The sequence below is a fragment of the Gavialis gangeticus genome, unplaced genomic scaffold (genome assembly GCF_001723915.1).
Source record: "Gavialis gangeticus isolate Ggan-Ray unplaced genomic scaffold, GavGan_comp1, whole genome shotgun sequence".
Classification (NCBI taxonomy): Eukaryota; Metazoa; Chordata; order Crocodylia; family Gavialidae; genus Gavialis; species Gavialis gangeticus.
Genome location: NW_017729026.1, coordinates 39,193,203 through 39,213,820, shown reverse-complemented (window position 1 = coordinate 39,213,820; position 20,618 = coordinate 39,193,203). Strand labels below are relative to the sequence as shown.

At 39.5% G+C, this 20,618-nt stretch overlaps 1 protein-coding gene across 1 annotated transcript in view; it reads right to left on the bottom strand.

Moving 5' to 3' along the window:
* Positions 1 to 20,618, bottom strand: part of ASCC3 (activating signal cointegrator 1 complex subunit 3) — a 684,038-nt gene that overhangs the window by 69,339 nt on the left and 594,081 nt on the right. The window contains exons 35-36 of the mRNA XM_019520164.1: positions 12,040 to 12,151; positions 10,847 to 10,981 (exon numbers count right to left, since the gene is read on the bottom strand). Of these exons, the coding sequence (XP_019375709.1) occupies positions 10,847 to 10,981; positions 12,040 to 12,151 (247 nt within the window). The remainder of the gene's footprint in view (positions 1 to 10,846; positions 10,982 to 12,039; positions 12,152 to 20,618) is intronic.

Genomic DNA, 20,618 nt, shown 5'->3' with positions numbered 1-20,618 from the left:
TGTTTTACTCTTCTAGCTTACAGATAGAAAAGATGGCACAAAAACCTAAGCATAGAATGAGAATTTCATTTGATTTGACAGAGTAATTTTAAATGCTTCAGAGTTCTTCCAGGTTTTTAAAGTGACAAATAAAAATAAAAATGGAACTACAAAAATAAAAGTGGAAAAGAGAAGTTGTTTATTGTAGATGAAAGAACTGTTGTGGATTGTGGGCTTATATTTTACTTTATAACTACTGGATTTCTTCTGCTTTTGAACTTCATTCTTCTCTCTCCTTGTGCTATAAGATTAAAACTACAAGATGCCACATTCAGTTAGCCATGAGTGGTGGGCATTGTCATCTTGATTTACCTACTGATTGTGCTCTACTGGGAAGCCAGGCAGCACCAGGTGTTTTTAGTTTAAAGTTAGCTCCAGAACTTAAAAAAAAAAAGAAAAAAAAAAATCAAACTATCATGGTATTACTTGTGTCTGGGGAGATGCTCAGAACTGAGGTCATTAGATTAGGATGCCAGCAGTGAAAAATTCACTATGCATCGTATTGGGAAAAATGACTAGGTTCAAGTACTTCAAAATGAGCTGTGTTCAAAGATGCTCCATCTACTGGAACTAGAGAAAAAAACATAAATCTCATTTACTGACTTCTTGTTTTTTGCTAAGAAGTACATATAATTAGGGTCAAGTTAGATATTTATATTGAAATCAGAAAACCTTTAAACATAAAATTGTAGCATTTTGTTTTCTTTTCATGAAACTGATGAAACTTTAAAACTACAATTTCTGAGTGACAACTGGCTACTATTAAGTAAATAACTATATACTTTCACTTACATGTGGACACACATTACATATAGTGGTACTATGTAGAGGTTCAAGGTAATCAGAGTTCAGTGAACCATTATGCAAGGCACTGTGTATAACTGAGTAAGAATAAGGACTCATCCCAGAGAGGTCATTACTGAACATTATGACAAGTTGTGGCAGATGGAAAGATAGATAAACAATGACTAAGGCACTGGTTTTCAACTTTTGTAGACTTGAAGCACATCTCATAAAATGTTAGCTCTTAGTTTTCACTTGATTTTTGACCATGGAAAAATAATACAGCAGTTTTTCTTTTGTAAATAAGTCAGAAAGACCACAAGTCAGACCATTTTTAACATTCGCTACGGATTCCTATTTGAAATCTCTAGGTTTATCTTGTGAATCATGTTTGCACATCTAACAATGCTAACATTGCGTAGCACCCTGGGGGCACCCTTGAAAGGATCTGATGGTACCCTACTGGTTGAGAAGCATTAGGATAAATTAAGAATGAAAGCAGGTATATTTGCATAAATGCACAGTTGTAAGTTATCAAAAGAATCACAGGTGTCCAAACTACATTAAAACGGGACTATTTATTGAGAAATAATTTAAAATATTTTTGCATATTTTGAAATCTTGTACTGAAAATTTTCATTCTGATAAAGATCAGATTTCACATTAGAACCTTGCATGATAATGTTCTGCAGGCTTTAATGCAAGATCTGCAACTTATTTCAATATTGCAAAAGTTACTTAGCTTGTTGAAATGGCCTACAACAAAATCAAGTTTCTGTGAAATTAAAAAAAAAAACCACACAGCTCATTTGCACAGCATTATCTGTTGTTAAGTTAGGACATTTATTATTTAACTTGTTCCTATAATTTTTTCTTCTAAATTTCACAATAGGAGATGAAATAAAAGCACATGATCAGGTATATGACAAGTCAATATCATAGTAAAGATTTCTACAGAAAAAATTTCCATGGTTATTTAGAACAATCACTTCCCACGAGTGCTTTGTTTGGACTCTCCACTACTTGCTGTTTGGAAAAAAAATAAGTGATTACAAATTAAAACTAATCCTGAAAATGAATCGGAGCATGTGGACCCCAACTATTAAGGTGTGGAGACTACAGGATACGCAGAAATTAGGCCATAATCCTGCAAAAGCTTCTGCGTGTGTTTAAGTTTACACACTAAACACTTCCATTGAAGTTAGTAGGACGACTCAAAATACATTAAGTCAAGCAGGTGCATGGATTAAGGCCTGACATGACTGCTTTTTCATTTTATGAGTCATTTGTATGGTATGGTATTTACAACCAAAAGTTCCCTGCACTAAAATCCCCGAAGTGACAGCATGCTGAAAAGCTTTGTAAATACAGCAATTGGATATCCATAAGAAAGCTTTTTATTCTTTTGAATTATATCAATAAATATATTTTAGAACCTAACTCATTGTGTAAAATTGATCTATTTTTCTTGAAATTATCCCGATAAAAGAAATCTAACTTAACAAAATTATCATGTAATTCATTGTATGATTTTATCTGTCAATTGCATGATAGGGTTCACAATGTTTTTATGGCAGCTCACTGGGGAAGTAAAACTGTCTATATTTTTGTACACAATTACTTCACAATTAAGTTTTTCTTTCCTCACATCTACATGAAACCAGCCTTCAAATATACCTTCAGATCCAGTGGCAAGCTTAGAATCTTTTTAGGTTGGTATATTTGGAGGCTGGCTTCATGGAGATGTGAGGAGAAAAGGAATTAAGTAATTGTGAAATAATTTTCTAAGATGGTTTTTGCAGAAGCTATGCAGAAATAACTTACCAGAGGAAAGCCCAGGCTCTACAAAGAAAATGCACTCTGTTCTAAGACAATCCCAAGAACATACTTGCTTAACTATGATTAGAATAAAATTGTCAACACATTTAGCAATGGTGACACAGATAAGGAACTGTAGAATAAACTAATTTAAACCTGCAGAATGAAACTTGAGAGCAGGAAGATCTAGAAATGGTTGGAACATGAGGAGAGGCTCATACCTTATTTTCATTCATCTACAAACCACTTTTGGTACTCACTTACTTGGAGTTTACACTAGCTATCCCATCAGCCCACACAATCTGGTACAACAGCCCCACTGTTAGGTTTCCTACTGTATCCCAAGGTATATAGTCCAACAGAAGCAACTGAAACTGGATGTAGCTAAACCTTAAATTGAGAGATAGGGGTTAGATGTGTGTGAGCACCTGAATTGAAAAGACAATAATAGGCATATTCCCACCCACTACCTCAATTCTAATCCTGCTGTTCTCTCAGAATAATGAACAGGGAAAACCATGTCCTCCACAAAATTTGCATGCAAGGCACAGGAATAGGTACGGGAAACCCAAATGCCTCCCTCTTGTGGGGAAAACACACAAAAACAGAAATGAAGGACAGCAAAATGACAGGCAGATAATAAAGGAGCCACAGGAGAACAAGAAAACTATCATTATGAGGAATTGCCCCAAATGTATAGAGATGACAGTTTTACAAAAAAGTAAAATAAAATGTCCATTTGCCATTTTCCAGTTACACAATCCTATCTTGTAATTCTCAGGACTACTCATATAAGGAGAGTTTGCAAGACTAGGCCCACATGAATTTCATCGTAATAGTTATTATGGAGCAAAACTACCAAGCAGCAGTTAAGCACCAATTGGAACGAAGGGCCCCAGTAATATTCTTTTTCTGTAACAATCTGCCCTAGAATCCCCTGATCAGACCCTCATTTCTCAGTTTCTGTAGCAGGCAAGAAACAGGCACTAATACAGAACAGTTACATATCTGAGCTTAATTTATTTAAACTCCTTATTAACAACTGATTCAATGCAGCAAGAAAACAGTTTAATACAATTATGTCTCAGTGCCTCAGAGGCACATTTTGAGCTTGTTACAAGTTCTTTACCTAAGCCTTGTTAGAAAAAGCCAGTCTTCAGAGACACCAGAGGGCATTCCAGCAGTCAATAATTCATCAATGCTTTCCTATCAATAAATGTTAATGCCCCAAACACTATAATCCAGTAATGTCCAAAATTGACCTAATTTGGATTTCCACCATCTGAAACATGACCAGAGGCAATTTAGAAAAAAGGCTTATGGGAAAACTTTCTAACCCCCAAACATATTGTTCAAGTGGATCTGAGCATGTGGAAAATTCTAGACGTGTAACTAAGGGTCAGTTATGCAAGGCCAATACTCTGAACCTCACTTCCCAACCCAAATTAGGATTACCAATTTTGTGGAATGAAAATCATTTTCACCAGAAACCCAAGCTGGCAACAAAGACAGGTTACTCGGTGGTTCAGTATATATGTTCCCAAGTTCTCAATACTTCAAAAAAACTTCAGTGGCAAAATATAAGTCTTGAGGTCCTAAATTCAAAGATTCCATGGTCATAATATATCAACTTTATTCGGTGGTGACCTTCTCCACAAAACAGGCCCAAAAAAGCCTTACCAAGTGTTTGCTTTTAGAAGGCATGAATGTTTGTATAAAGTATATGTTAGTAATTTGGTAGACATCAGTATAAATTCTGTCTAAACTTTAACTACATTCTTTGTTATAACTGTACATATCTCCTTCCAGTATATTTATACCAACAGGCTAATGTCTACATTTCACCACTATTTAAGTTGTAATTGAATTTCACTCATTTTTGTTTTTAAATTGCGTGTTTGAAAAACTTGTGAATAAAGACATATACCTACAGCCTGTCAAACATTTTTTCATCCTGTCAAAGCTTCAGACTGTCAAACATTTTTTCAGAAGAGTTTAAGAAAGATATTTTTGCAAAGTATAGTTAAAAAGTAATTTTTTTAAAACTAAGTCATAGGTAAATTGTACTAAAACTGAACTGAAGTTTGGTAATGCCGACAGGCCTTTTCTACTATAAGACTACAGCTTTCAGTGCCAGCATCATTAAGAAATTCTTCAAATTACTTTTAAAATATTCTTTTCCCTCAGGATTTTCACTTATACCTAATTAGACTACTTACCCCATGCTGTGTAATTCCCTGTTGCCAAAACTGCTAAATGCTTCAATAAGTAGGAGGAGGGCAATCAGTGGAGCAAGACAGATGTAATGTCATTGGGTAACAATAGAGGTGTGAAGCAACTGCCCTAATTATAAAGCTCATTAATTCACAGTGTTTAGGAGGAGGAAACCCACACCCGAAAAATTGGTGATAATTATGTTAAAATGCCTAATCTTTTCAACACAGCATCAGATTGCAAAAAAATTTCAATTTACACCTATAATAAAATGGAATAATAATTTAACTAGTAATTATAAAAACAATCAACATCTGCATAAAACTAAAATGGTAAAACTATGAAAATATTCTACTTTAGTCCAAGGATGCCACAAGTCCCTTCTCCTATATTACCTTTTAAAGATACTTATATAAATGAATTTGGACTTGATGTATTATATATTTAATGTCAGTCCTTAAAATAAAGAAGAGATATATGTATAGCACAATCTCATTGGAAGAGGACCAGTACTTGCACTTCTTCACAGTTTAAAATATGAACACGTTACACTTCAGTCCTGTGACTGGTCTACAATGAAAAAGTTTACCACTTCAACTATACTGGTTTGGTTACATCCCAAGTCACCCAATGCTAGGGTGCTCCTATGGCAGGAGGCCTGTAGTATAATTCAGATGGCCTTGAAGGGCAGCTTAGATCAGGTCAGCCATTCCAGCCTGCCCTGTAAACACTCAGCATCTCAGCAGTATGGATGAGGCAAACCTAGCCTCTAACATGCCCCTTAGTGTAGCTCCCAGAACATCCCCCACCTCAATGTTGCAAGGAGATCCTCAGAAGATAGTCTGAAACCATCATTTGCCAGGCTTATGCTGGAGGAATACTCCTTTAGTTGGAATGGGAGACTGGGGGATTGTTTCTTCTCTTTTTGGCTGTTTTACTAAAAGGGGAGAGAGTGAAGGGTGAGAATATGATCTTGTGTGTTCAGTGTCATTTTAGTTAACTTGTCTTCTAAAATGATATAATTTTCCCTAACAGACACTTGCTTAGCCCTTTTAGTTTATAATAATTTTGCATGCAGCACTTACAGGAAAATGCAAGAGACAGTTTTACACAATGGACATTTTAGACAGAATGGGTCACATCTCCTACATTAAGATTGTCTGACAGTTTCCATATAAAAGATTATGGTGACCTTTATTCTGAACTTTTAACATATCCATTATTTGTAGCAGGCTATTTAAACTGGCAGGAGGAAGTCCATGGGAAAAAGAAGTGGCTTTTTGTGTCTCATGAAATAATGATAGGATGTAAATTGTTTAAAAGCAACATTTCCATTTTCCTTTATGTGCTGCATAAGAAAATGTTGGCAGCACATCAGAATCATAGTGGAGCAGAACCATTCTAAAGTTAACCTATGGAGTGGGAGTAGGGGGTTAAGGACTTGGAAGTGAGGAAATCCTAGATTTCAGGTTGTTTCTGTATCCTTAATTCTGCCCTCTTCTATGCACTATGATACAGCCTTTAATTATAGTCATGTTGACCTCATTTAATGATCAGGGTAGAAATAAAGCAGGCAAACTAAGGTTGCAAGGGTTACAATAACTCTGGAATTCAAAAACTTTTAGGGCTTGCCTCTGTAAGCTAAATAATAATCTTTTAAATGTGTTGCTATATTTTGGAAAAAGGGGCAAAACAATTCCTATTATGTAAATACGTGACCATTCTGCATCTACAGCTACACCTTTTACACTGAACCACAACCCTTACAAGTGCCAGGATTAATACATGAGCTGACAGCAAAGGAAGGCTATTACTCCAGAGGCCTGATGGGCCTCAGGGACCAGGAAGTAGTGGGGGAAGTGGGAGGCCGCATAATTTACCAGACAAGATACAGACGGGGAGAATCGCTTCCAAGCATTCCCAGCCTACTCCTGGTATTGCCGCTACAATTTCTTTGGTGGCAGCAGCATCGATGTAGCCATGAATGTTAGTGTTTAGTTAACATATTGGCATTCATACAATATTAAAAGTATCTTTGATTGGAGAAATAGCTAACAGACAGATTCAGATGATTATAAAGCAAAGTAACATGAATAGATGGGTATAATCATGCAGACAGAAAAAAACCACCCAGCTAACCCCAAATCACCAGCCAAACTGATAAAGCACAACTTCCTTAAAAGGCAACAGCATAAAATGTATTTTTAATTTGTTTTAGAAATATGAATCAGATGTGTGTTTGAAGTACTTTAAACATGAAAACCACCATAAATTTATAAATACAAATATTAAACTAATAATGTTATAGCACAGTTCTTATAAGAGATAACAGAGTGAAAATAGTTTTCTTTAGAAATATCAGATTATCTTTTTCAAATACTTAAAAATTGCAAAATATTAAAGGACAATTCAAATTTCAAGCCCAGTCCTAGAGGAAAGCAAAGCTATTTCCATGTAGATCATTTTCATTTGTATATATCTTGTAATCAAGGCATAATGTCCTGCCGAAAAAAATACTGAAAAGTTTCAAGAGAGTCCAATGCACAAGTACAGATACCAGAAGTGAGACAGGCATTCAGTGAGAGAACTGTTTACTCTTGTTTGTTTTTAGTTTTTTGTTACCAATTCCTTACAGTCTTTGTGATATTTACAGGAGGTTTTTCCACACCGAGGGCCCTGTATCAAAATCTATTTACTAAGCCAAGACTTTTCCCCATTCAGCATGGGGAAAACAAAGCTGCATCTTAGAATTGAGTATGGGATCACGCCAACTGGGAGTGGTGGGGAGAATCAGTGTCCTTGGCTCATGTATGTGCAAGAGGAGACCCAGAGCCACTCCATACTTTCTCCTGCCCTGTGCTGCAGGGGGCAACAGTGCACGGAGCCCTTGGTAAGGGACAGAAGCAAAGGCACACAGGGGAGAGTGAGGCAGGAAGAGAGCAGCTGCTGGAAAGAGGAACCTGTTTGCTGCTACTGCTGTCCCCAGATGAGTCAGGCTCTCTCCATAGCTGTTCCCAGCTGTACAGGGCAGGAGCAGTTCTGGGGCTCTCTGTGTCCAGATTAGCTGAGCACAATGCAGTGGAGAAAGACAAGTGGGGAGGAGGGGGGCAGGGCAAGTGGCAGGAGGCAGACAGGGAGGCGAGAGGCAGGGGTCTGGCTACCTGCCCTCCAAACACTTTGTCCACATCACCAAGCCCCCTTCCAGTGCTTTCCTCAGGGGGTGGAGGGGAGTGGAGGAAGGGGATGAGGAGATTGGGAGGACAAATTTAGGAGAAAAACTCCAATATTTATATTTTATACATGGAACTATATAACAAATGTATCATTTTCTATGTACAGAATCTAACTATTGTGTGTGGGTGTGGGGGGGTTGTCTTACTTTCAAACTCATCTTATGTTCTTAGGCCTTGGATTCAGGTAAATGCAGTGTATCTGTGCAAAGTGAGTGCAAGGCAGATGTAACAGTACAATTTCTGCTAGGGCATTGCTCTTAAGAAATACATATTTGAGGTTAGATTTCATAGACATTAGGGCTGGAAGGGACCTCGGAAGATCACTGACTCCAGCCCCCTGCCCCAGGGGCAGGAAGTCAGCAGGGGTCACAGGATCCCAGCAAGATAAACATCCAGATTTCTCTTGAAGGTGTTCAAAGTAGGTGCTTGAACCACCTCCAGTGGCAGGCTATTCCAGACCCTGGGGGCTCGGACAGTAAAGAAGCTCTTCCTTATGTCCACCCTGAAACAGTCTTGGAGGAGTTCATGACCGTTTGACCTTCTACGTGGATTGAATGTATAGATATAATAACTGTCCTCCAATATAATAACACTTAATAAAACATTATAATATAAAAGTAATAATGAAATAATTCTAGAAATTCTTAGGAATGACCTTGCCATGAAAGTCAATTTCAAGACATATAGCGAAGATAATATGACATTTTTTTTTTTGCCTATTACAAGCATGGAAATCTAGTCAGTGTAAATATTTCAGAATACCCGAAGAGGAAGCTCCCCATATGTTCTAAAGCATGAAGTCAAGACTTTGAAAGGTAACCAGTTCAGTAGTGTAACTGGGGTGGGAATGGGGGGGAGGTGTGAGGAGATAACCTGGGCAGCAGCCCTGGATGCCAACTTGCAGGTATGCCAGAATGAAGGCCTTGCAGGGACTCTTTGCTGTGGAAGCAGCAGAACTAGCCTAATGAGTGAACACAAACATGAAAGGGAACTCAGGTGCAGGGAATGTCCACACCAGTCACTTGATGCTTCTTCCTGGCCAATTTCTTTTGACAGAAGCAGCTCTTTTGTGAGCCCTAACAATTGTATATGGAGCCTAATGTTTCTGCAATAAGTCAACAACTCAGCACTTGAAGATAGGAACAAAGTTTACCTATTAAGAGCAACGTACCAAGAATTTGTAGTGAGCTCAGTGTGTTTTATTATATCAATCAGAGCCCTCAGGGATGTGATGAGCAACAGCAGTTACAGAATTTGTGCATGACTAAATTGCTTAATTTATGAAAGGATTATGAGGCAACTGGCCAATAATAGATGATAGATAAGTACAAGATATTGAACAAGTATAAGAAGTGCTGGGTTCTAAATGAACTGGCATTAGTGGCATGTCTACACGAGAAGCTTACTGCACAGGAGGTCGTTCCTAATGCACAGTAGTGTCACGTTGCACATACCATGACATGACGCTAGTGCACTGCAGTAACAAGCTACTGTGCAGTCAGCATCACCAGGAAGCTGTGCAGGGATGCTACTGTGCAGTAACACTAGTTACTACACAGTTTTTTAGTACTTGGGTATGCAAGTACTTAAATGCCTGCACAGTAACAACTGCTCAGTCAGTGTCTCATGTAGACATGGACACTGAGGATACTATGGACAGCTTAATGAAGAACAGTTGTTAAAGTGTTAGCATTAATAAAGATATATGGAATAACATTAAAAATATTCAAATACTATTTGATAAATTGATTTTATGGTCTCCATCATCTAGAAACCCCTTTCATTTTGGGTGCCCTGTTCAAAAAGTGTACATGCAGTAGCAATACAAAAAACTTGGAGAAGAGCAAGGGAAATTAGAATCATGGACAAACGATCATGTGAACAGATTATTTTAAAAAAACAAAGACTTTTGTTGAGGGAAATTAATAAAACAAACAAGATTTGGATATCAAATAAGCTGCGGAAAGAACCCCCAATAAATGCTCCTATAAACCGACAAGAATACCTGTATAAGTGACAAATAGCTTAGTAAGATCCAATAAAAGATTAGTCCTTTACATTATATCAACATGAAGAATATCTTGAGTTATGCTAGCCAATAAAATATGTTCATATATATACATTTGTATAATGTACATCCAACCTCTTGTTTCATCACATAAAAGAATTTCTTTCTAGATTTGGTGGGAAATTTTTCCCATTTAATTTGCACTTGCTGTCCATTATGAGGCATTTGCATATCTTTTTAAGTATACACCATTGATCATACCTACCACAGAAATGTCTATATGCCTATATAAAGAAGGATATTTTCCCCTTACTGAATAGTGCAAAAGAATTTTTTCTAAAATGATTATTGTAACTCATGGTTCATTTGAAAAATACTAAGGTGATTCTATTCTTGGATCTTGCTGTTTACAATATCTAGCAGTAAAATTTTAGAGAAGTAAGATTACAATTTGGAATGCACCTGAACATGCAGGAGTACATGAGATCCAATATGGTCCCAGGCAGTCTTGGACATGTCATTGCCAATAGATAAGCAAGATATGTAGCACTGGCTAGTTTACATGTTGGCAATTATCAAGATAGAGGACAGAGTTCAACTAGTCTAAGTAAAACTACTGAAGACAATTTAGGTCAGTACATACTTACGGTTGAGGGTAGAAATACTATTTACTCTTTAGGAGGGTTTTCATATAATATCATGTACCTCTTTGAATTATAGATGGTTAAGTGAAGAAAGAGTCACCACTTACTGTTAAAACTAAAAGTAGTTCTTCAATGCTGCTTTCGGATTTCAACAGATCCTTGAATATCCCAATAGTTGTATGCTTCAAATAATAATAGGAAGCAATGCGGCCGTAAGTTAGAGGTACAATGCCACGATTATCCTGTTTAAAGAAGAAAATATGTCATGAAACATATATACAACTGCAAAAATATGTTAACATTTTAGTTAAGGAGACTGAATGATGAGAATGCAATCGCTAAGTTACTTAACAGCATGATGCAAGTTGCTGAAATAACTGGGAAATTCCCAAGTTATTGGGAGCTCAATGTCAGGCTCTCCCTACATCAACAAGTAGCAAGCTTGGCTCTTGGCTGGTAGGCAGCACCACGTGCTCCTATGGCTGAAAACCCTGACCAACTGACTGGGGCTCCCAGCTGCAGCAGCACATACTGCACTCCCCCCGGTTGGGAGCTCTGGTCACCTGCTTCCAGCTGTGGGAGCTCATGGTGTGCTGCTTCATCTGGGAGCTCTGATCATCTGACCAGGACTTCCAACTGGGAGAGCCCCAGCCATAGGAATGCTTGGTGCACTCCCCAGCTGGGAGCCACACTCAGCTGAGGGGCCTCTCAGTCTCTGGTGCACATGAGAATCTTGAAAGGCACCTTTAATGCTCTACAGCCCAGGCATTAGCTACACTTTCAATTAAAGGTGTGATAAGAACCAGCCATGTATTCTGTGTAATAACTTTGTGGTATATTTCTCCTTTTATCATGCCATTATAATTGACTGAATGTGCTGCCAGGTCACTAGTTCAGACGTGGTTAAACAGTAAATCACATCTTAAGTGTAATGTCTGTCAGGGGCCATACTGTCATATCCTATGTTCTGTTTAATTTTGTTTAAACTGGCAAAATATACAATTCTATTGTATGCCTTAGCAAAAAATATAAATTATATATATTTTATTATAATGTTATTGTAGTATTTTAGATAAAGATGAAAATAAATTACTACTCCTGCAATAAATGTGAAGATCTTTATCTCCCGTTGTCCCCTTACGTAGGAATTCCGTAATAAAGCTGAAGAATTCTTAAGATTAACATCAAGAATTTGATAATTAAAGAAAGAAGTAAATACATTAAATTTAAGCTAAGCAAAGTAATCAACTGGAAGTGGATATTACCTCTACTGATTCTTTATTTTCTAAACCAGTCTTACCTCCTCAATTTCAATACAGGAGGCACAGTCCAGATCAAAGAGGGATCTTTCAACAAGGCCCGAAAGGTATTTGTTCATGGTATCATGGCTCACATCATCTAAGTTGTAGTAACTAGATAAATTTAAAACAGATAAATTATGTAAGGACTTTTGAAACAACAACATGCAACAATAAAGGCATCTTGTGTCAATGTTACCTAGTTGCTGTTGTATAAAACCACTACTGGAGAGAGCAACTATTCAGAATGACAGTCGCACAAGTAAACACAGAACTGTTCACTTCTATAGTTTAAAAATAAATTCACGTCTCTTTTTGCTGAGTCTTAAATAACTGGAGTCTTGGAATAACTGAAGCAAGGTGAGAATGCTGATATGAAAAGATGACTGTTTTTGTATTAACAAACAACTGAGGTTAATTAGTCCAAAACTGAACATTTTATTTTTTGATAATTGGAAAGTTTTCCAGTTTAAATGACTATAAGAGTAAATAAGTAATATAAAATGTACACAAGGATGTATTTATTTATCCAGTGGACTGACAGAAGAAAGCACTTAGGGTAGAAAGTGTTTTATATTTTGTAAATGAAAAATAAAAGAAGATCTAGTAAAATGGGGGGAGTAGTAGATATCCCAGAGGGTAGGGCTAGGATTCAGAGTGACTAGAAAAATTGGAGGATTGAGCCTAAAGGAATGTCATGGGCTAGGGCAGGGGTGGGCAAAATATGGCTCACGGGCCACATCCAGTCAGTGAGGCCATTCTATCCAGCCTGCAGGGCCCCTAAAAATGTAGAAAATTAATATTTCTCTGCCTTTGGTTCCTGTCAAAAATGACAGGAACCAAGGGCAGTAGAACCCAGGGGAAGCCCGGCGGACTCCCACAACAGTGGGGTCCTCCCGGCCCCGCCTCCCAGCTGGAAGCCCCAGCTGCGGTTTCTGGGCTGGGACCACATGGCTGCCCCCGCGCGGGAAGCTCAGGTAAGTGTGGGAGGACCCCAGGCAGGAAAGGAGTGCGGGGGCGGAGGGGAAGAGGCTCTTCCCAAACTACACCTGGTGCTCCATGCTGCAGCTGCTTGCAGCCCATGTGAGGCTGCCTGTGCCCACTCCGGACAGCCCCATATGGGCTGCGAGTGCTTGCAGCGTGGGGCACTGGGCGTGGGACAGGGGAGGGGCTGCTTGCCCCCTGCACTCAGCTTTTCCCTGGGCTCCTTCCCTGCGTGGAGAAAAATGATCCCTCACCTGCCCCACGGCCAGCGCTTCACGCTGCAGGTGCTCGCAGCCTGTGTGGTGCTGCCTGGAGTGGGCACAGGCAGCCCCAGGCTGGCTGCGAGTGGCTGCAGTGCGGGGCATCGGGCAGGGAGGGGCTGCTTTCTCCCCGCCCCGCGCTTAACACCACCGTGTAACCCGCCCCCACCGTCCAGGCTAGCAGTGGGGAGTGTTACAATCTGGTGCTGAGCATGGGAAAAAGTGGCCCCTCACCCGCCCCATGGCCAGTGCCCCACACTGCAGCCACCTGCAGTCCACATGAGGCTGCCTGTGCCTGCTCCAGACAGCCGCACATGCGCTGCAAGCACCTGCAGCAGGGAGTGCTGGCCATGGGGCAGGCAAGGGACCACTTTTCCCCACAGTCAGCACCAACTTCCCTGCTGGCGAGCAGGGGGTCAGGGCTGAGTGTTGCCCCCCACCTGTACCATGGGGCTGGGGGGCACTGGGAGTGAGTGGGCAGAGAGCCAGTGGAAGCACGGGGCCCGCACCAGTGTCCCAGGGGCAGTGCCAGTGGGGCCCAGAACAGGGTGGCACGAGTGCGGGGTCCCAGCCAGCAGGGGCTCTATGGAGCCGGACCAGCTCCCCCCTCCCTGCTGGTGCAGGCCAGCTCGGCTCCACAGACCCCTGCTGGCCTGTGCCCTGCTCTGAGCCCCACTGGTGCTGGCCCTGGGACATTGGCCCCAAGATGGCGACCAGGGGGGCACCTGTCAAGGGGTGGGGCTACCCATGTGGCCCTCGACAGCCTGCCAAAACTGGGTAAGCGGCCCTCCGCCCAAAATAATTGCCTGCCCCTGGGCTAGGGACAGACATTCAAAAAGCCTGAATTGATTCAATCTTTGCAGATTAGTCTAACCTGGCTAGGCTAAACCAGTTTATAACTGCACAGATATCCCCTCTGGACTGAACCAGTTCAGGCACATACCTTTGGTGGCTCAGGCTAGAAGCTGGGGGGCACTAGAGTAGTCCTCCCTACTCTTCTACAGTGCTGAGTTGAGGAGTTCCCCCCCTCCCCCTCAGCAGCCTAGCAGGGAATGCTTATCACCCCTGACTCAGTGCTTATCAACCCTTTAAGAAAACAAAGCCTCTCTCCATTACTTCAAGATCTCTTCTTAAACAGCTTTTCCAAGGAAGGACATTACCAGCTATCTGCTGATTAGCTCCAAAAAGCCTGTCTGCATTTATTGTCTCCCACAGCACAGACTGTAGCCAGCATGTGGTCTGCTAGGTAATGCTGAGAGGTGTTTGTGTAAAGCAGAGGGGCATGGGAGAATAATCCCCATTTAGCAGGGAGAAGCCAAGCAGATGCCTGCAGTCTCTGCTGGAGCTCCAGCAAGGGAGCAGAGAGGAGGGTCCAGCTCTGCTGTGGAGCACAGCAGGGTGTTGGGGGAGTCCAGCAACAGGTCTGAGACAGACATTGCATAAACTGGTTTGACCCAGATCAGTTGAGTGTGATACTACATTCAACCAGGTTTATCTCAAACCTGTTACAGCCATTTTTAAACTGGTTTATGTGCAGTGAACATCTGTTCTGTTAAAGGTTTAAACCAGTTTCTGATCATTCAAACCAGTTTATACGTAATGTCTGTCCCTAGCCACAAGATTCAACAAAGATAAGTGCAAAGTTCTCCACTTAGGACAGAAGAATCTCATGCACTGGTACAGGCTGGAGGCTAACTGGTTGGATAGCAGCTCTGCAGAAAAGGACCTGGGGGTTACAGTGAACAATAAGCTGAATATGAGCCAACAGCATGCCCTTGTTGCCACAAAGGCTAATAGTATACTGGTCTGCACTGGTAGAAGTGTTGCCAGCAGGGCAAGGGAAGTGATTATTTTCCTCTATTCAGCATCGGTGAGTCCACATCTGGAGTACTGTGTTCACTATTGGGCCCACCTATTACAGAAAGGAGACGGACACATTGGAGAGAGTCCAGTGGAAGGCAATGAAAATGGTGAGGGGGGCTAGGGCACATGACTTATGAGGAGAGGCTGAGGGAACTGGGCTCTACAGAAGAGAAGACTGAGAGGGGACTTAATAGCAGCCTTCAAATACCTGAAGTGGGGTTCAAGAGAGGATGCAGCTACACTGTTCTCTGTGGTGGCAGATGACAGAACAAGGAGCAACCATCTCAAGTTGCAGCAAGGGAAGTTTAGGTTAGAGAATAATAAGAATTTCCTCACTAGGAGGGTAGTAAAGCACTGAAACAGGTTACCCAAAGGTTGTGGACTCACCATCCTTGAAAGCTTTTAGGACCTGGGTAGACAAACCTCGGTCAGGATGATCTAGTTGGGGATGATCTTGCTTTGAGCACAGGGTTGGACTAGATGACTTCCTGAGGTCCCTTCCAACCCTAGTTTTCTATGATTCCATGAAATCATTTGAAAATTCACGGTGTACCTTTCCAAGTTTATTTATTATTTTCTGTTATATATACCTTAATCCTGTTTTTTTTCACAAAACTGAAATTAATCATAGAATCAATGAGTTGGAAGGGACCCAGACAGATCATCTAGTCCAACCCCCTGCCAAGGGCAGGAAGGAGCACTGGGAGTGGCAGGGGTCATAAGACCCCAGCCAGGTGCCTATCCAGTCTCCTCTTGAAATCAAAAAAAGAATTATACAGTACAAATTCTTATGACATATTTCAGTTTATGTTCTCCTGGTTCTTCTCTGTATGTAAATTTACATACACAGCTCTCTGTACTAATGTGCAAAAACATTTCCTATACCTATATATAATGGCATTTTGGGCCAAATCCAGCTCTTTAATAGTAGAAAAAAGGCCAAATCTTTAGATTCTTACAGACAATAAACATGGATTCAAGTGAGTTTTGCCTGAGTCAAAACTGAATAAAAATGGAATAAGGACTTGAGAACTGGGTTGGATAAGTCCACTTGAGTCAAACTGATAGTTCAGTTTAGGTAAAGAAAAACACTGAGGATACTTATAATACTCCCAAATTTTATTACCTAGAAGTTAAGGAAAAATTACCTAAAATAAAGGCAGTTCAATAAACATAGTATTTCAAAGAGGGAGATGAACAACAGAAAAGGTTAATAATTTACTGACATTTTAAAAAAGCACAGTAAGAAAAGAAGAGCAATTTGAGATACAGTGTAATTAAAGTCACTTAATTCTGTAAATAGTTGACACATTTTTTCACACTTTTGTTAGTGACATTGTGTTCCTAGCACTTCCCAGCATTGCTACCATCAGTTCATTTGGTAACACAGCTATGTTGTCTAGCTCAGTCTAGCTACTGAGAGTGTTTCAAACACCTTCTCTTCACAGTTAGACAGGAGGATGCTTAGAATGTCAGTAGTAGCTAACAGCTCTGTTTCCATTACTGCTTTCACTGTTGCTGCTGTACTAATGTTAGCAAAAGTGACAAATTTTAAAGAAAAAGGAAATCATCCCTTACACAACTTTTAAGAAATTACTACATGTAAACTTCAAGTGTACTTTATCAAGAGACTGTAAAAACATTTAATTTTAATATTATTTTCTGTAACAAAATTTTTAGCAGCCTCTAAATTCACTTATGTTTACTCCAAGTTTTGAGCCTAGGAGAAACAGTATGCTAAATAGTTGCTCTACTTTCTTCAGTTTGCTTAACTAGTAATCACAGTCACTAGTAAAGAGGCTGGTTATTTGCTTCCTCATATTCTGTGTTAACTGGGCAAAACTGATGTAATACTCTCCCACTGGTATAAGAGAAAAATCCAGATTTGGTGGTACCTTCTTACAAACAATTTTGTGCCAATATAAGTGATTACAATAAGGAGCAGAGGCAACAGAGTTACACCCTTTGCTAATGGACAGACATTCAAAAAGCCTAAGCCTGAATTGATTCAATCTTTGCAGGTTAGTTTAACCTAAATCAGTTTTGTAACTGGACAGACATCTCAGCAATGCAGGCACATGCCTGCAGCGACTCAGGCTAGAAGCCGGCAGGGTGCTGCAGCAGCTGTCCCTTCCTTTCACAGCATGGAGCTGAGGGGGGTGTGGCCTGGCTCCAGCAAGAGCTCTGATTAGCCTGGAAGGAAATTGGTAACAGTGTTTATCATTCAATTAAGAAAACAGAGGGACATTATCAGCTACTTGTTGATTCTGCCTGTTGATTCTACCTGTTGAGTCAGCATGGATCATAGCCAGCATGTGGTCTGCTAGCTAATACACAGACACCTCCTCAGTAAGGCAGAAGGGAGGAAAGAATTCCTGCTTAGCAGGGAGTGGTGAGGGGAGTGGGGAAGCAGCCTGCAGTCTCTGAAGTGCCAGCCAGGGAGCAGAGGGAAGGGGCCAGCCCTGCTGTGGAGCAGAGAGCCCCACCCAGCCCAAAGAGCATGATGGGATGCTGGGAGTCTGATACTACATTCAACCAGGTTTATCTCAAATCCATTTCAGCCATTTTCACACTGGTTTATGTGCACTGAACATTTGTTCTGTTACAGGTTTAAACCAGTTTCTGAGCACTTAAAACAGTTTGTGTGTAATGTCTGCCCATAGCCTTTAAGTAGATTCATATTAGGCTGTTTTCAAGCAATAAAAACAATATTGTTGTGCAAGTAAACCCCCCCCCCAATCACTCTGTGTATTAACTAGAAACTTTTGTATCAGGTGGTAATGAGTTATCTGAGCAACCCTGACCTATCCAAAGAAAAGCTGATCATAGGAAAATTGTATCCTTGTTTCTTTCAGCAATATCCCTTTAATTTTGATGGTGAAGCGTTACCTTCAAATTTTACCAAAGCCTAAACCATTGATACAAAGTGGTGAGTATTTTGATTTTAATCATTGCCACATATTTTCAGTGACATGTTAATACCCACCACATTTTAAATTGAACTTGTTTCTAGTTATTAGAACATATTAAGCTAACTTATATGAAAATGTTTAAAAATCAGCAGATAACAACATTTAGTCTTCTTTAAAATTATGTAACAGAATTCTTTGAACGGGTATAAAATACATCTATATTTTCAGTTTTATATGCAATGTAAAAGACAGAAATTATCCTAATTTAGGGCCTAATTCACTCACTGTTGGTCAAAGAGCTGGATGTGGAGATAGATGCTTCAGACACTGTACCAGGATAATTTCAGTACTGTTGTGTGTAATTATCCTCAGATGATGATGATGACGATTATTATTCTTAATAAAAATAATTTTTATTCTTATAAATCATGAAAAGTAGTTTTTCAGGAGCAGGCCCTATACCAACAATTTAATTTTAGAATATTCTTCAAAGCAATTTAGTCACGAGTACTGTATTTTTCACTCTTTCAGGTTTAGAATAAGTCATGATAGGCAAAGTTCTTCTGAGATTGCTGAAAAAGCAAACTATTTTTGCTAGATTTTTCTGCTGAATCATAGATCAAAATAAAGAAATGTGTCAATATTTACACTTTTGAAAAAATTGTAGGGAAAAACCTAAATGCACCAAGTATGAGAAAGGAATTTTAAAGTTACTTGTAATCTTGATTTTTGTGCTGTCAATATATATTAAAATAATCTCTTTAACGACATAAAAATAAAATTAACCATACCCAAGGGATCTTCTTAGTCACTCAGTGCACCTTTACCTTAATAAACAATGGAGCTATTCAACTGGAAAGATTGTGTCATTTTCTTTCAATAATCATTTCAACAAGGAAATTATTCTGTATTTTGAAACAGTGGATAAATGTAGATGGAATTCTACATGCTAGTATTTTCCAAGCATACAAAGTGTATTTTATATCAGTTCTCCTATGAAGCTGCATTACCTAACCATTTAATTACAGATAAAGAATAAAAACAATGCAGTTTCATGCTCACTGCATTGAATCATCTAGTCATTATTTTCCCTTTGCTATAAACAGACAGCCTACCTTTTTATCAGCACACCATTTCATTTATTTCACAGTGAAACCCAGTTTCACAATAATTGACTTGTCAGAAGCTCTAATTTATGAGGCTGGGCTCTGTAAGCCTTCTCCTATATTGGGCTCAACCTGCACACAAGCAGGGTTGAATATTTACAATGCTGTTAACAGGTGCTGAGTTGTTTAATGATTCTAATAGCCAGAAGCGTACTGAGAAAGCCAGCGGGATCACAATTACAGGCTGTTTGAACACAACAATTACTCGTCCCCTGAGAGGTGTGAAAGTCAAAGGCAGTTTTATCCTAACCACATCTAGCACATGGGCTAGACAGGCTAACTTCCATTAGTAGTCCATTGGGAAAAAGCAATAACAAACCCCTAGGTATCATAAAAATTTACAAAGTACATAAAATTTAAACAATCAAAAACTGAAGGAACTAACTTTTCATTGTCTTTTAAAATAATATATTAAAAGCCTTCAGACCTTGTCGGGCTTAGCAAAAACAACAAACTGTGAAACATGAACTTATTTCTCTAATCTAAGCAAGTGTGGAATTTCATCAGCTGAGAAAGATAGAGAGACGTGCAGGAACATAAAATGTAGATGAAGTTACACAAAACATTAAGGATTTAATGTGAATGGTGGCAATCGTTTCCTGTTTAGCTTATGTAAACCTGACCTGAGATCTTGCTGGGAAATTTTTCATCAGGCTTGAAATGGTCCTGCTATAACTGTCAATGCTGTGAAGTCATTTGTTGCAGCACCATGTTTTTTATGTTCAGATTATACGGTAGTAATAATGACACACATAATGGAAGTGGGTTGCACAGACAGCTAAAACACTAAAAGAAAAATCTTGCTACTTTGCAGGCTCTATGAGGAAAAAAGAAGTAAACAAAATCTGGTTAATTAACCACCAACATTAGTTTATGCTTTTTGAGACTAACAATTCTGAAACCAGAATCTTCCTTTATATACATTTACAGAGCCAGGTATAGGTAGTCATCTCCAGTGGCTTAGGGGAAAATGGAATATTTGGGGGAGGCATCTTCTGATCCTAATAAAGGCAGGAAAACCTTTCAACATAGTATTGTTGGGTAGGCTACTGAAAGTGGATCCCGGCAGTGGCTTACAAATTCTTTTCCAGTAGATATGGATCACCATATTTCACTGGGAAGGAAAAGGTGGATCATACTGGATTTGTACACCATAACACATGTGGGCTATAGTCTGCATTTACCTATTTATTATTTTACTGGATTTAGATGTTTGTGTATCCTGAGCACAAAAATTCTATATGTATGTATATATGTATAGGTATGTATGTGTATTGGTGCATATACACATATTTATATGCATGTATATGTGGGTATAAATGTGTAATGTCTGTGCTAAAATCAACAAACATCTAAAGTGTGTGTGTGTGTGTGTGTGTGTGTGTGTGTGTGTGTG